The sequence below is a fragment of the Coffea arabica genome, chromosome 5c (assembly GCF_036785885.1).
Source record: "Coffea arabica cultivar ET-39 chromosome 5c, Coffea Arabica ET-39 HiFi, whole genome shotgun sequence".
Lineage (NCBI taxonomy): Eukaryota > Viridiplantae > Streptophyta > Magnoliopsida > Gentianales > Rubiaceae > Coffea > Coffea arabica.
Genome location: NC_092319.1, coordinates 33,761,178 through 33,777,111, shown reverse-complemented (window position 1 = coordinate 33,777,111; position 15,934 = coordinate 33,761,178). Strand labels below are relative to the sequence as shown.

Here is a 15,934-nt window from a genome sequence, read left to right as displayed (position 1 = left end):
TGTGGTCTTCTCTCTTTTGGTAATAATTTATTTATTGAGCTGTATGATAAAATCATCTAATTAATGGGTCCTAACTCGAATTCTATAGTCATGCTAATAAAGTGCAGTTTAAATCTAAAATTTCTACTAATCAACTTTAAGATTAATAGTTGAATTACTTGTCTTGTGATTGTCTTAAAATTTGTAAGTGCCAATCACTACTTGTTTTTGTCACACTTTTCCTTTGTTTATTTTTTTCCAAATTTAGTTTAATATAAATACTCGATAATCTTTAGAATTGAATGCCTTCTTTATTTTTAATTTTTGAGTAAAAGGAAATGAACATGAGTGAAAAAATAACAATTTTTTATACCCATGTATATATCTATTTGATTTCATCTGAATAATACGCTTAGACAAAATTAAATAGAGATATATTACATACTATTCGTACTATTTAGGTGAAATCAAATAGATATATACATGTTTTTTTTTAAAAAAGTTATTCGTACACATAATCAATGAGGGATGAAAAAAATTCATTTTGTAAAATTAAATGTGAGAGATGAAAAAAATTCATTTTGTGAAATGTGAGAGACTATGGATCGGATTATATAAAATTTGATTTGATAATTTTGCCCTTCCAAAATGGTCACGTGCAAAGTTCGTGGTAGATTCCGATCAAAAATTAATCGGAAACTTAGATAGGGATCTAATTTGACCAATGTGAATTTATAAGGAAAGTAAAATTATACTTTTAAAGTGAGTGACAAAAAAAGTTATTTTGTAAAATGTGATAGATGTTTTGAATAATTTTTTGAAAAAAAAGGGATCAAAATCAGAAGTAAAATATGGGTACGTAAAGAGGACAGCAACTTGCAACAATAATTCAAAACAAGTTATACGTGACGAAATTTGACCTGACTATCAAATGCGTTGTGTGCACGAAGGAAATAAAAATTAAGTTAAATTTCTCATCCCATTAACATTGGATGAAACTATAACAAACTTAAAAGTTCAGGGTGTAATACGTCCAAAATAGAAATTTAAGGGGCAAAGTGAGAAACCGTCATAATTTAGGAGGTTAAAACTGTAATTTAACTTAAAAGTAAATCCCAGCCACACCCAGTTGCCAATCGCAATCAAACTGACGTGGGCCGTTATTCTCCTCAAACTGCCGCACCAAATTTCCTCTTAGATTCATCTCCACACTCCCATTTTCCTCTTACATCTGACCAGAGAAGGGTGAAAACTGAAAGGAACACCAAGCTTTTTAAGCCCAGCAAATTCTCCAGCTGCAAAACTGGAGCCGATGATCATCAAAACTGTTCAAGATTGAAAGCCCATTTGAGAGAAGTCTTAAATTAGGGAAAAAAAAGTGACTGGGAACCTGGGGGGAATGGAGGAGAGTTCATCTGGGGCAGTTGTGCCGGCTGCAAAGGGGGAAACAAGGGACAAAAGGGCTGCAGCAGCGGCTGCCAGAGAGGTGGATGAAGAGGAGAAGGAGAAAGAGAAGACAGAAGAAGAAGAAGGAGAGTTGTTGGATAAGGAATTGCTATGCCCAATATGTATGCAGATAATTAAGGATGCATTTTTGACTTCATGTGGGCACAGTTTTTGCTATATGTGTATAGTAACTCATTTGCAGAACAAGAGTGATTGCCCCTGTTGCTCTCATTTTCTGACACCCTCTCAACTTTACCCCAATTTCCTCCTCGATAAGGTAGAAAGAATATTCCGAGACTCTATTCTGCATTTACTTGTTGCTTATTTTGTTGTAATTGTTCTTCAATTAAACCTTTTGGTACTTAATTACTATTATTTGTTGATGTGGAAATCTTCATCAGCAATGAAATTGGAGTTAATTTGGCACGATTTTACTGTGTTTTTTCAAGGAAATATTGCAAGTATGATCGTTATTGAAACATTTGCTGGTTATTGATAAAAAATGAATTGTAGTTAATTTTCGTGGAGCGCGCTCACACACATATAAAATTCATTTTATGGCTTCTCGCGCCTCATGCAGGTGATAAGCAGTTTTGATAAGTTAGGTTGTAAACATATCGCTAGCCTGAAGTTAGGTTGTAAGTATGCATGTTGGACGAAGTGGTCTTAGTATATTCTGTGGAAGATGTTAGCTTCAGAAAGGTGAAGAACCAAATAAGGTAGAGATACATTCCAGATGATCTTAGTATGTAGGATATGAAGCTTTTGCTCTAACCTTAAAATACTTTTGGATATCAGCCAAATCTAAGCTTTGGCCCATCTTGGTAATGAACTCCATTGTTGTGTAGAGTCTGTGTACGATATCATTGTCCTGTTTAAATTTTATATTTTTACAACAGAGTTGCTGATTGCCTGTGCTTAGTGACCTAGGCTCTGATGATAGGTAACATATCAGGCATCTTAAATCTCTCTCCCTGAGTGAATTAGTTTGATCCATTTGTCCACCTTGTGCACAAATCTATGGCATGAGGCACTTGATGCGTGTTGCTTGTTTCAATTTTCTAGTATGTTTTCTATGACTCTTTTTTTTTGTTAATATGATTATATTCCATTTTTAATTATTTTTCCTGCTTTCCTTGTTTACTACGTAGCTTTGCTAAATTTGGTGGATGAGACAACTTCTGTCTTTGCTATAGTATAGCACTTTTAGATTAAAATTTTTTTTTCTCTTTTTCCTTGTTTACTACATGGCTTTGCTGAATTTGGTGGATGAGACAAATTCTGTATTTGCTATACTATAGCACTTATTTCTATGATATAGCACTTTTAAATTTCTGTTAGGTGTATTCTTTTGGATGAATTAACCTCTGTTCACTAACTGTCTGTTTTCTATTTGGTTTGTATCTTGAAATCTTTTACTCCACAATGCAGCTTATTGTTATAAGGTTTCTCTGTACCACATTTGTAGCTATTGAAGAAGAGATCTGCCGTAAAAATTTCAAAAACTGCATCCTGTGCAGAGCAGTTTCGACAATCACTTGAGCAGGTAATTTATTTAATTAAGCACTGGTAGAATCGAGATACTGCTGTTACATCTGCCCTTGGTGGAGGGGAGATATGGATTTAGTCAGCTTGTTTTTCTATTGCTTTCGTTCAAATGATCTCGTTCACGGTATCTCTCATAATTGATGCTTGACCCACAATTGTGCAGCATATCTATGCACCCTTTGCTTGCTTTAATTTGTTCATCAAATTCATGGTGTTAAGATGTTAAGTTTTTTTAGAGATCATTAATTTGTAGGAATATCATTTAGAAGAAAGAACATTTTTTGTGCTTGTTTGTTACCTTGTGTCTGATTTGATCCCTCTAGGGGTTGAAGTGAAATTCTATTCACTAAAATCTCAATTCACAATTTGGTGACATGCTGCGCTTTGCTTTAGTGCGAAACTATGCCATGTAATTTGCCTCATGAGTTATAATAGGAAATGCTAGTGAATTGCATGAGAGAGGGGTCAATTGAGACTCATAAAGGGATGATTTCAGAGACCTCCCTTCAGGTTTTGGACAGTTTTACTTAGCAACCTTGTGGTGTTGAATATTACACTGACCTCCTTCATAGTGTTAAAATTAAAGAAAAATTTAAAACATATAGATCATAAAGGGATGATTTCAGAGACCTCCCTTCAGGTTTTGGACAGTTTTACTTAGCAACCTTGTGGTGTTGAATATTACACTGACCTCCTTCATAGTGTTAAAATTAAAGAAAAATTTAAAACCATATAGATAATTACTATATAACTTTCTCACAATTTCTATTAACTTTCAGCCCACTGAAAAAAAAGGAGAGACAGAGAGAGGAGAATAAGACCTCAGTTGAACTACAACTTCTCCCAAACCACTGCTTTATAATCACAAAGCCTCTGGAAAAAGTTCAATCTCACCAATTAAATTGCACTGTCATCTCATCTGAAGCCAACCTTTCCCAGACCCTTAAATTCAGACCACTGATATCACTACACTTCCAATTTTCCTCCTCCTCCTCCTTCTTGTGAACTGCAGGCTCTTTGCCTCTGTTGACTATTTTCTGATAATTTGCAAAAGGATGTGAAATTGAATAATTCTGTGCTTTTAGAGCCTGACAGATTGTTTGTTTGGTTGAAGAACAGGTCAAATCAAACTTGTGGGAAGCAACTGACTTATTGAGTTGGTGGTGGTCCTAGAAGTGAGGTAGTTGCTTTCTTTATGTTTGGCATTTAGGGAGGAGTGTTACAGTGCAACAGAAGGCCAATAGTTGAGGACGGGTAATGGCTAGGCACAGTTTGTGGCCAATGAAGAGTTGGATCTTGGGATTTGGATGGTTAGGAGAGGAAGACTGGTGAAGATTGAATGTGGAACATTGGTGGGAAGGGGTGGTGATTAGCTGGAGGTAGGGGGAGAGATATAGGTCAGGGAGCTTTTTACCTTTACTTTTTTTGTTTCTGATTTTGATAGAGATGAGGAAAGGGTGTTTTAGGATCTTCAATAGGAATTTTGTGTTTTTGCCGTATTTTGATCAGCAGATTTTAGGTTTTGTCACGTTAACAGTGAAAATAAGGAGGTCAGTGTGATATTTGAACCCACAGTGGTGCTAAGGAAAGTTGTCTGAAACCTCTGGATAGGTTTCTAAATTATCCTAACCAAAATTAGGTTTTGAACAATAAGAAAGACTCCTGAATTTTTGGTCTATCATAAGAGGCTAGAACTTTGGGAACAGGGTGTAAACTAATCCTGAATGTTCTTTGCGATCTTAGAGAGAAAGAATGGCTGAATGTACTCAGCCTGTATTTGCTGTAAACCTTGATTACTTGTTCCTTTACCATTGTCTATTTCTCTACTTAGCACAGGAAAAATTCCCAATTGAGATCTTTAATTTTCAAATGATCTGTTCGGCTTTAAATACCGTATCTGCACATAATGTCGACAGGTAGATATGTGCTTCTTTCTTTTGATACTTGTAGGTGCTCTTTTTTTTTTTTTGTTTTGCTTGAGGTTGAGGGCACATTAGTTTAGAACTTTTGTGAAGTAAAAACTGTATAGTGTCATGCTGAAAAAGCATTACATGGTAAAATGCTTGGCATAGCGGGTGATGTAAATTAAAGCTTCACTAGAATGTCCATTAGATCTCAATTGATTTAACTATAATACCAAAGTCTACTATCAAGACACAGACCCATTAGTTACTTTTCCATTTGCCTAGTACACTTAGGATTCCTGTAGTTTATACCAGTGCCATTGTTGAAACGAAATACTTGATACTTACTGTTATAACTAGTGTCGTATATGATGGAACCTATGGAAATACTTTCATAGTAATGTATATTCAACTGGTGGTGAGTATGGTGTAAACCTCATGCAGGAGTATTAGTTTTCACTATGATTTAAGTTGAAGCAATAGTTATCTACGAATTGTTCTAAAAGCTGTTGCATGTGCGCTATGCATGTGCTTGATGAACGTTCTTTTGTCTTTTGGCAATAAGCGCAATCATAGTGTTTTGAAGCTCTATAAACAGTCTTTTAGTGTACTCTGGCATGAGCTTTCATGACTTAGATCATTATCAAACTTCAGAGCTCTTGCGTAGTGTTCGATTGCTGGGAAATGTGTGGGAAAGTGAATTAAAGTTGGTTACTTTTCCTTTGTGCATTTCATTTGCAAGACAAATCTTCAAGTGTTTCCCCCCACTTTCCTGCATTATGTGTCCTGAAAAATATGCAGGATTTTGCAGGAAAAATATCAGTGATGCATTAATGTCCTAAATAATGTACCACTACATATTTTCTCTGAAATATATTTTTGTCAAACAAACATGCATCAGAAATCAATTTCTTTCCTTTACCTCTCTCTCCTGCCCTAGAAGCTATTCTTGTACTTGACTTTACACATCAATCTTCATAGTTAGTGCTGTGTTCTGCACCAAAATCTCACAGCATAAGGACACAGGGCTCATTGTGAGGGTCATTTTTGTAGAAACAATTTCCCTGTCAGAGATTTGGCTTGGACTAATCCTTCATGATGTTTTCTTATTCTGATTGGTGTGAATCCTAGTATTGTTTCCATCCTCACAAACAGCCATGAATTGATTCAGCCGTAGGCTAATTGATGTTCTAACATAGAATTCCTTGTTGGATTTTCTTGGGATGTTGTTATTGATAAGCTGGGTAACTAACTAAAATGGGTTGGTTTTAATGCAATCCCCCCCCGGGGGGGGTGTGGTTAGTCAATATGCATGCTATTAGCCCATAGGATTCTTCTGCATTCAGCTGTGTATGTGCAGAAGCTTGAAGTGTAACATTTGCTAAAATGATGTTTCTCACACTCTCTGGCTTGATTATATATGCGTGCTCTTATCTTATAGGATTCTTCTGTAGTTAGCTGTACATGTGCAGATGCTTGAAGTGTAACATTTTTTATCATTAGACAGGGTTGTGAAGTATCCATCAAGGAGCTGGATACCCTATTGACTCTGCTGGCAGAGAAAAAGAGAAAATTAGAGCAGGAAGAAGCAGAGAGAAATATGCAAATACTGCTGGATTTCTTACATATCTTAAGGAAGCAAAAAGTTGACGAGCTTAACGAGGTTTGTGCACTAGATTATGAGAAGGCATCTTGATATACCCTGCTGGATGCACCTGAATTGGAGCATTTGTTTTTGCTTTTTGCTTTGGTTCACTAGTGTATTCATCCGTCATCAGTTAAGTTGTTGATATTTCATGTCCCTACTGGATATTAGAATGTTTAGTTGTTTTTGTCTGCATTCATGATTCTTCAAGGGCCATGGAGATATTAAAATTGCTAGAAAGTTCAGCCCCAGTAAAATGATGATGGGATTTTCGTCTTCTAAGAGCTGTTTGAGAGCTCTTTTTAAAGTGTTTTTGGCTGCTTTAATATTTACAAGAAAGTAACTAGTTTTGAGAAGCTTGTAGATGAGCTTTTCAGAATTACTTTTGTTTGCTATGATGATAGTGTGCCTTGAAATTTAAACTTAATTTGTACAATGTACTTTTTTTTTTGCAACTTTTTTCTTTTAAAACTTTTATGAAACTGTGCCCCTTCAGTACATATCTGAAATTCAGTGTATGGCTACTTGTATGTTGTTAGCTGTACATAATTTATTTTCCAAATATTTATCTGTCCATATCTTTAGGTCAAGTTTGGTAGTACAGATTTTGATGTCGAGGCATTTGCTGTTCTTCTTGGTTCCAATTTTTCCAGTTGTAATTTCATGGGTGTATATGTTATTTGCTTTTACATGTCATCCATTCAACTTTTCTTTTACATTGCAAGGAAGGATTTCTGAAATTGATGATTAAACTGGGTTTTACCAATTTCTAAGTTTGTCTGGCTTTCCTGTGCCACATATAAAGGGTTACATTACATGTACAAATTTGGTGGGATTGCATGTTCTCCACTTTCTGCTTTTGAAACTAACATAATTGATCAGTATAACACTTATGTTCTACATGTCCTGTCTGCAGTATATCTGAAGTTGTAATGGTTGATGCAGTACATTCACAAATTATTTGAAAAAAGTTTTATATGTTTTTGGAGCTGGTTTTATTCTCAAATAGGTGTCGGATTAGCACAATGAAAGGCTAATAATTTTGGATGCAACATTTTAACAGACAGGAAAGCTCAATTGAGTTGAAAACACTTTGTTGGTATCTTTTGGGAAAAGCTTGTTTCTTGCTTCCTAATTTTTTGAAAGCAGAAGTTATGTACTCTGGAAAGTATGCCTCCTCTAATCTTCACTATGTAGATGGTGTAGAAGTGTAGAGTGAACTTTTATAAGCTTTGAAGGTGGCTTTGTTATGGGGATTGGTTTGTCCTAATTTCCCACTCTCCTACCTATTGAGTCTTTTCCTGATTCATAATGGTTCCTCGCAATATAGATGTAAATTAATGGATAGTTATATTTATCAAAGAAGTGAATATTCATAATCACTTGACCTCAAATTGATACCAAATTTGATTGTCACATTAGTTTCCTATTAAATTATTACTGTAAAAGCTGACATACTATGCCTTAGAAGTGTGTTCACCACTAGTGATATTTTTTTTTGCTTCATCTTTAGATACAAAATGATCTTCAGTATATTAAAGAAGACATTAACGCAGTTGAGAGGCATCGAATAGAGCTGTACCGGGTAAGGGACAGGTTTTCACTGAAACTGCAGGTGTTATCAGATGATTGCTTGGGTGTGAGATCACGTTCTTCATCCATAGATAGGACAAGCAGTGGACTTGTTTCCAGTTCTCGTAGTGCTCATGGAGGAGCTACTGGGAGCTTTCAGTATAAGAAAGGGGATTCAAAAGCTCAATTCAGCTCTCCTGCAAACCACAGGAAGGATGCTTCTCTTAGTGGATTAAATACACAGCCTATGAGTCAATCGGGCCTAGCTGTAGTACGGAAAAAGCGAGTTCATGCTCAGGTTAGCATTTTTAACTTGCTATGGATTTTGTCTCATAAATTTACCATTACAGTGGCTCACTCTTCTGCTTATGTTGCTTTTGGTGTGGTGTATGGTAGGAATGGCAAAGGGCCGAGTTTGGGGCGGGGGTCCCCTGCGTGGTTAATAAAAATTTGTCATATAATTTCATTGTAGTCAAATTTTAGCAAATAATTAAGTACTAAAATATCAATACATTACCAAATCATTTTACATTGTAGTTTTACAATTGAAACCCATAAAAACTATCAAACAAAAACTATTGGAGTACAATCCAACATGATGAAACAAATACAACTAAAGTAGTCAAGTTTTCACTTTTGAAATAAATACAATCACTAAGTTATTATTGTATTTTTTTTGCGAGAAAAAAAGTGTTATCCCTAGTGTATGGACCCATAGTACTTGTTATCTGTTGATAACTTTTACAGAACTCATTTGCTTTCTATTCTTTATGATGGTTGGACAAAGGGCTATGGTCCAAAAGTTCACTGTCTGCTGTTAATTTACTTTTATAAGGTGACTGGCCTTTTTTTTTTGGGTCCAAAACTTCCATAGCTATAAATTTATTGCAGTTGGGATTTGAATGTTAGATTTACAATTCATCTAATAGTTTGCTCTTTTTCAACACCAAAGTCCTTATATATGTCTTTGCTTGCAGTTTAATGATTTACAGGAGTGTTACTTGCAAAAGAGAAGGCAATTAGCCAAGCTGTTATTTAATCAAGAAGAGAAGGGTAGTACCATCGCGCACAGAGAAGGTTATAGCGCAGGTCTGGCAGATTTTCAAACTGTACTCAGCACCTTCACGCGATACAGGTAAAGTTACTCATTTTCTGTTACATGAAATACTCGTATGTTATTTAAATTTAATTCAATGCACTAAAATGGCTTTGTATCTTGTGTTGTGGAGTAGTCGGTTAAGAGTGATTGCAGAGTTAAGGCATGGGGATATTTTTCACTCTGCCAATGTTGCCAACATTGTCTCAAGGTAATTGGGATTATCTCCTTATAATTAGTGGACAACTGTTGTTATCTTCTTCTGTAGTTGACTGAGCTAGTAGTTACTTATGTAAATAGTCAGAGTAGCAACTAATGCGAAAGATTGACCAATGCCTTTTCCCAACTAAATGGTAGCAATTGTTCACCCTGATATTTCTTCTGAAATAAGCAGAAAAGCTGGATGAACTTGAGTTGGAATAGTTATGCTAGCTAGAGAGATTGTGTTGTTGTATTGGTATATTGTTGTTGAGACAGACTTCTTCAGTTCTTTTGGCTTCTATACACTGACAATTTTTTAATTGTTAAACTATACATGAGTGATTTACCATGTTGCAGTATAGAATTTGATCGGGATGATGAACTGTTTGCTACTGCTGGAGTTTCACGCCGAATTAAAGTTTTTGACTTCTCTTCAGTGAGTTTCAAACTTGCAGCTAGTTCTGTATTTAAGTTAAATTAGGTTCAAAGTGAAACATGGAGATATTTGATATCAGCAATTTTTTTACTGCAATTAGTAGGAATAAAGCTGTGAATGTCATTTTTTTTTTAAAGATTTTTGCTGGTTGGTCAGTTCAGTACAATTAATAAAATCCCTTCCAATGAAATAATAGCTCATATAAACTCTTGCACAACTTAGCCTTTGTAAGTATCACAAGCTGCCGCGGATTTTAAATAATAGCTCATGTAAACCCATGCACAACTTAGCCTTTGGAAGTATCAGTGACAAGCTGTTGCGGATTTTAAGTTCATTTGCAGCATTTGCATTGCAAAAGATAGTTCTGAGTGGCGCTTATGTTTCTTTTCATATGCAATCATCTGCTTTAGATGTGATAGAAGCTAAATCAAAGTATTCAGATATCTGATATCTGTGTATTATTAGGATGTTAATATACTTGAAAACACTAATCTGAGCATTCTCCAGATTTAAGTTCTTACCAGTAACACTAAATTGCAATTAAAAGAGGAGAAGAGTGAGATATTCCTAAACATTAGAACTTTCTAAAATCCTCTCTCTCTCTCTCTCTCTCTTTGGTGTGTGTAATGTATGAGCAACTTGTTCACGTGCTGCTCTGACAGCACACTAGTAGAGCAAAACTTAGGATTTCATTGTTCCTTAGACTAACTTTTCTCTTTTTATTTTTCAATTGATAGGTAATATATGAGTGGTATTCATAAAAAGGTATTCCTCATATATAGTAGGTGTGCAAGTAAGTTCCAACAAAAGGTTAATCCTAGATTCTATGCATACAAGGGTAATATGCCTTTCGATGAGAGCACATGAAACAAAATCCAGTTCTACATATTCTTATAAAAGTTTGCTCAAGGCATTTTCTCTACCCCTTCTTACCTTGAGAAAGTGGGGCACCTTGCATTCTTGAACTGATAAGTATCTTTTGGCTAAACCTAGCCTCCTCTGTCCCGAGGGACGTGGAGAGCTAATTCCCATTTCTTACTGAGTTAATTGAATTAACAGAAAATTCTTCGCTGGATGTAGGAAACTTGTTAAACTTACTCCACATGATCTTGTCTTTGTATATGTCATATTGGCTCACATGTTATTGGTATGGCTGTTGCTGTAACCAGCAAAATTAATAAGGGGACACTTGGTTTGCTAAGTTCATAATTGCGTGTTTCTGAAATGCTGTTTCTTGACCGGTCCACTGACTGTTGGCAATCTGGTTTGGTTCTCTAGATCATAAATGAACCTGCAGATGTGCACTGTCCTGTTGTAGAGATGGCAACAAGGTCTAAGCTTAGCTGCTTGAGTTGGAACAAGTACACTAAAAATCACATAGCTAGCAGTGACTATGAGGGAATAGTGACTGTTTGGGATGTGATGACACGGCAGGTAAATCTTCTATCACTTAGTACTGTATTAGTAATGTACTTGTTTGTTTGTTTTGAGGATGGTAAATTTGTACTTTGGACCTAACTTGGTTGATTAATTTTTATATGATGATAAACTTGGACAATTCAGAGTATCATGGAATATGAAGAGCATGAAAAACGGGCATGGAGTGTTGACTTTTCGCGTACTGAACCCTCAATGCTTGTGTCTGGAAGTGATGATTGTAAGGTACTATAATTAGTTTTTATTCCTGGAAGCACAGTGATCATGAACAGTTAGTACATTCATATTTCCTACTTGTTCTTTTAGAGCTTTAACGTTGTCTGTGCATTACAGCTGTAATTAAGTAGAGTCAAGTAACTCACATGCAAACTAGGCTCGAATGTCGTATAATCAAAGATTGATGTGACAAAGTAAATAAGATGAATTATCCGTTCAAGCTTGAGTCTTGTTCATTTTTAGAATCTTGAGCTTGACTCTTGTTTGTTTGTTGATAATTAAGTTTTGAGTTAAATTACATTTGAATGTGCCAGCAACCAAATGAATTGGATTTTAGCTTGCAAATGCAAGAAGCCAGTATTCTGTCTTATGTACAGACAGCAGAGACAGAAATGCATAACATACAATACTATTTTTCTTTTGCAAGCAGTGCTGGCACCTAGATATGCAAAGAAACTACATGGACCTGGAAAAACACTATTGAGAGGGTTCAAAGGACGGTGCTGAAGACTTCCAAGGATGGGTCAGCACAGTGTTAGCAGAGAGGAGAGGGAAAAAGGAAGTGAAATGGTGCATTTGTCTACTGTTGACTTTCATGTGGTTCGTAGTTAAAACAAAGATTAATTTACTTGAGTTCAAAAGTAGATTTTGGAGTGGAAGTAGTGAGAAAAACAGGTAGAATTGGGAAAAACTGACAGTGGAAGCTGTAGAAAATGACAAGTTGGGAGTGAAAACTAGAAACTGATAAAAATTGAGCCTATTTTGTGATTGAGCTTTACTTGTTAAGAAGACCAAACATTTTTAACAGATGAGTTTGACTGAGCTCCGTGAATAAATCTGTTAATGTACACCTTCTATCATTCATGCATGTGATAACATCTGTTGTAAATCTCTAGTGTGATGTATGAGCTCCATCATATTTCCTTGGATAAAATTGCAGGTCAAAGTCTGGTGCACAAAGCAGGAGGCTAGTGTTCTCAACATTGACATGAAGGCAAATATATGCTGTGTAAAGTATAATCCTGGATCGAGTGTTCATGTTGCGGTAAAGTATATTTTGTTATCAGCCTTGTTCTTAATCTGGAGTCTGTTTACTTCTACTAAGTTTGTAGAATCTGGTTGATTACTTGTCCAAATAATTGAATGTGGTTTTGCAATGCTACCTTGTATCATGTTGCTGTTACGAGCAACTTTACATATTTTTCCATTTTGCAGGTTGGCTCTGCAGACCATCACATCCATTATTATGATTTGAGAAACACCAGCAACCCACTTCACATATTTAGTGGGCATAAGAAAACCGTTTCATATGTGAAGTTTCTGTCCACCAATGAGCTTGCTTCTGCATCAACTGACAGCACCCTGCGGCTGTGGGATGTGAAGGAAAATTTGCCTGTAAGTTCAAAGAGTAATCCATAATTTAGTGAGGTGATAAACTCAGTCTGAAATTAGCACTCTCACTCCTAAAAGGGTCTTTTAAAGGACGAATGGAATGAAAGTGGCTAGTTTTGGAGTGAGTTCATCACTGGGTGAAATGTGTCAATTGTTTAAATTTGTTGTAGTGACAAACAGCTCCTAGTGGTAAATTGCCGTTATCATCTCCATTGACTATTTGTGACTGGCTTTTGATATTCAAATTGGTACTAATTTCCAATTGTTTTCGTAGGTTCGTACATTGAGAGGGCATACAAATGAGAAGAACTTTGTGGGTCTCACAGTCAACAATGAATTTATTGCTTGTGGTAGTGAAACAAATGAAGTATTCGTATACCACAAGGTCGGTTATCTTTTCTTGAACATCATTTTTATTTGATTGTAGAAAAAGCGTTGATTCTTACATGCACTTTTGGGCTTAATAGGCTATTGCTAGACCTGTGACTTGGCACAAATTTGGTTCTCCGGAAATGGATGATGCTGATGAAGATGCAGGTTCTTACTTTATTAGTGCAGTATGTTGGAAGAGTGATAGCCCGACCATGTTAGCCGCTAACAGCCAAGGAACAATTAAAGTGCTACTGCTAGCTGCATGAGTGTGTGAAATTAATATGTTTATGTGTCCTCACGAATACTAACAATTTATTACTTGTGAAAGTGTATTGATACCAAAAATTGGTACCTGATGCTTAGAAAGAAGTTGTACTAAATAGTTGTTGTGACTCCAGAATGATACAATTTTAGGTGTTTGGTCTTTTTATCTATTATTTTCTCTTCACCTAACATCTTGTAGATAGTTTGAATATAAAAGAAGTGGAATTGCTCTTTTCTTTCAGTTCTAGTGAAAGTTCTTCGATGAAATGCTTCTATTGGACTGCATTCTTCTGCGGTATCGACTATCGAGTAATATTTCTGGCGCACTCTTGTTACGCTATTTGCAACAACTTCACTTAATCTACTAAGGACACTAAAATGCGATAAAGGGTGATTTTTGAAACTGATTCAAAGGCAGCTTTGGATCTAAAACAAGGAGCAGGTTCGGAATCACCATTATCCAATCTGATACTTCTCATCAGGAATTACACACGTAGGGATTGGGAATGTAGACTACAACATGTTTGGAGAGAAGGGAATGGGTGCGCAGACTGGCTGGTTAAAAGAAGTGTTAACAAGGGATGTAGATTCTAACTGAACTTCAATAGGAATTGCGGGAATTGATTGGAGCAGATATTTTGGGTGCTGCAACCCTGTGTTTTGTCCCTGCTTAAGAGGGTCGACCTCCCCCACGCGAAAAAAAAAATACGATAAAGAAATGAGGTAGTATTTTCATATACTATTCAATGAACCTGCAAAATTATGACAAACTAAATACAAAAGCAAAAGCTTAGAAGCTTTTGTTGTTTTTTTTTTTGCCAAAATATATAATTTGTTGGACAGGGGTCCATTGGGTGATGGACAAAGGTCCAAAGACAATACAAAAATCTACTAGCACAGAAGAGTGGGATTAACCCATTTTTCATCTTGATACATGTTTAAGCATTTTTTTTTTGGTGTAAGTGGCATGCTTTGAATTCGGGTCTCTTACTCATATTTTTTCCTCCCATATCACCTAATCCATCTCTCCCCACCTCTCTGATATATGTTTAAAACATGATTGCTGAGAGATATGATTATATCATTTTTTCCTATTTGTACAACTAGGGGGGGGGGGGGGGGGGGGGAGTCCGCGCTAAGCGCAGGAGTTTTAACCTATGCGATAAAATATTTATTCAAAAACATTTATGGAAAAGATAATAGAATTAGAACTCCATGGTAATTGGTTTAATTGAATCAATTGAGGTGCATGAAATATATAAGTAAATTGGCCAAATCAACAAACTTATAAAGGAAAACAAATTTAGAAGTAAAAGAATAGGATTGTGGTAGATAATCACACAATACCACAACAACAATAGCAAAAATATCATTACCTTTGTTACTATACCATTATAACACAAAATCGTAGTCATGTCCAATCAACAATTAACATGTATCAACTATAAGATCAGATTTAGATCCTACCTTGGTAATAAAATTGCAGTCAATAGATAATCTTTAGTTGTAGTTTAACCACCCACGAACATCAGATTTTGGAAATATCAATGTAAGAAAGTTCCTATGGATATTCATATGTATGCATCATGTATTCCATAACAAAATTTCCATATTCATACAATAGCTATTGAGAAAATATTGTAGTAGAAAACTCACAATTTTTATTGTATCTGCTAAACATCCAAAACTGTAGAAAGAGGGAAAGTAAATGAGCATACTTGTCCAAATACCCACAACAAAAGATTGATTACAGGCATTTGAAGCAACAATCTTCAGTATTAAAAGTCTCCATTATTGTCAAGTTGAAGAGCACTACAATTTTACTTGTAATAGATTGGAAATATAAACCAAAATCAATCATGTTTATTATTAAGTGTTTTCTGAACCAACCAATCATCTTTAGCATTAAGACCCTCTATTATTGTAGCTATAAAAGCTATCCAGCAATTATAAAAGAAGATGAAGAGCATTGCAATTACATTTGTAAGTGATTTAAACACCACTTAAAAGCTTGATAATCACATGGAAAAATAAGCTAATTGCAAATGGGAAGACACAATAATTAAACCCAACTCAACTATACATTATAATGTTGTCCATTTGGCTTAATCACTTGCATTTGATTTTTTCCATATCTAAATTATCCCCAAAAATGGCAAATGAAAAATTTTACAACAGTCACCTACAAACTCCTTTATATATATATATATATATATATATATATATATATATATATATAGGTTCAGATACAATCCTCCTATGACATCTCAACAGATGACAACCACAACTATGTTTAATCAAACATTACATGGCTGCAATCAACTAATTGCTCATGTCCTATTCATAGGATTTATTGGGCAATTCAAAGGCTGGTGGAAAGAACATCTCATCATTGGAGACAAAAATATTATTCACAACATTCTAGT

General features: G+C 35.4%; 1 protein-coding gene across 1 annotated transcript; it reads left to right on the top strand.

Annotated features, from left to right (window-relative positions):
- Nucleotides 1-1,124: 1,124 nt before the first annotated feature.
- On the top strand, nucleotides 1,125-13,749 carry LOC113690435 (E3 ubiquitin-protein ligase COP1). The gene is made up of 13 exons (XM_027208340.2): nucleotides 1,125-1,702; nucleotides 2,894-2,971; nucleotides 6,385-6,540; nucleotides 8,036-8,392; nucleotides 9,072-9,229; nucleotides 9,327-9,401; nucleotides 9,749-9,827; nucleotides 11,106-11,261; nucleotides 11,391-11,489; nucleotides 12,421-12,525; nucleotides 12,696-12,875; nucleotides 13,147-13,257; nucleotides 13,340-13,749. The coding sequence occupies exons 1-13, from the start codon at nucleotides 1,379-1,381 to the stop codon at nucleotides 13,508-13,510; spliced, it is 2,049 nt and encodes a 682-aa protein (XP_027064141.1). The 5' UTR covers nucleotides 1,125-1,378; the 3' UTR covers nucleotides 13,511-13,749.
- Nucleotides 13,750-15,934: the final 2,185 nt, after the last annotated feature.

What these genes read in the sequence shown, in the direction of transcription:
- LOC113690435 (XM_027208340.2), top strand. Translation starts at nt 1,379, where the DNA reads ATGGAGGAGAGTTCATCTGGGGCAGTTGTGCCGGCTGCAAAGGGGGAA. An exon ending in GTTGCCAACATTGTCTCAAG is followed by an intron (nt 9,402 to 9,748) that starts GTAATTGGGATT and finishes ACCATGTTGCAG; the next exon opens with TATAGAATTTGATCGGGATG. An exon ending in AAGTTTTTGACTTCTCTTCA is followed by an intron (nt 9,828 to 11,105) that starts GTGAGTTTCAAA and finishes TTGGTTCTCTAG; the next exon opens with ATCATAAATGAACCTGCAGA.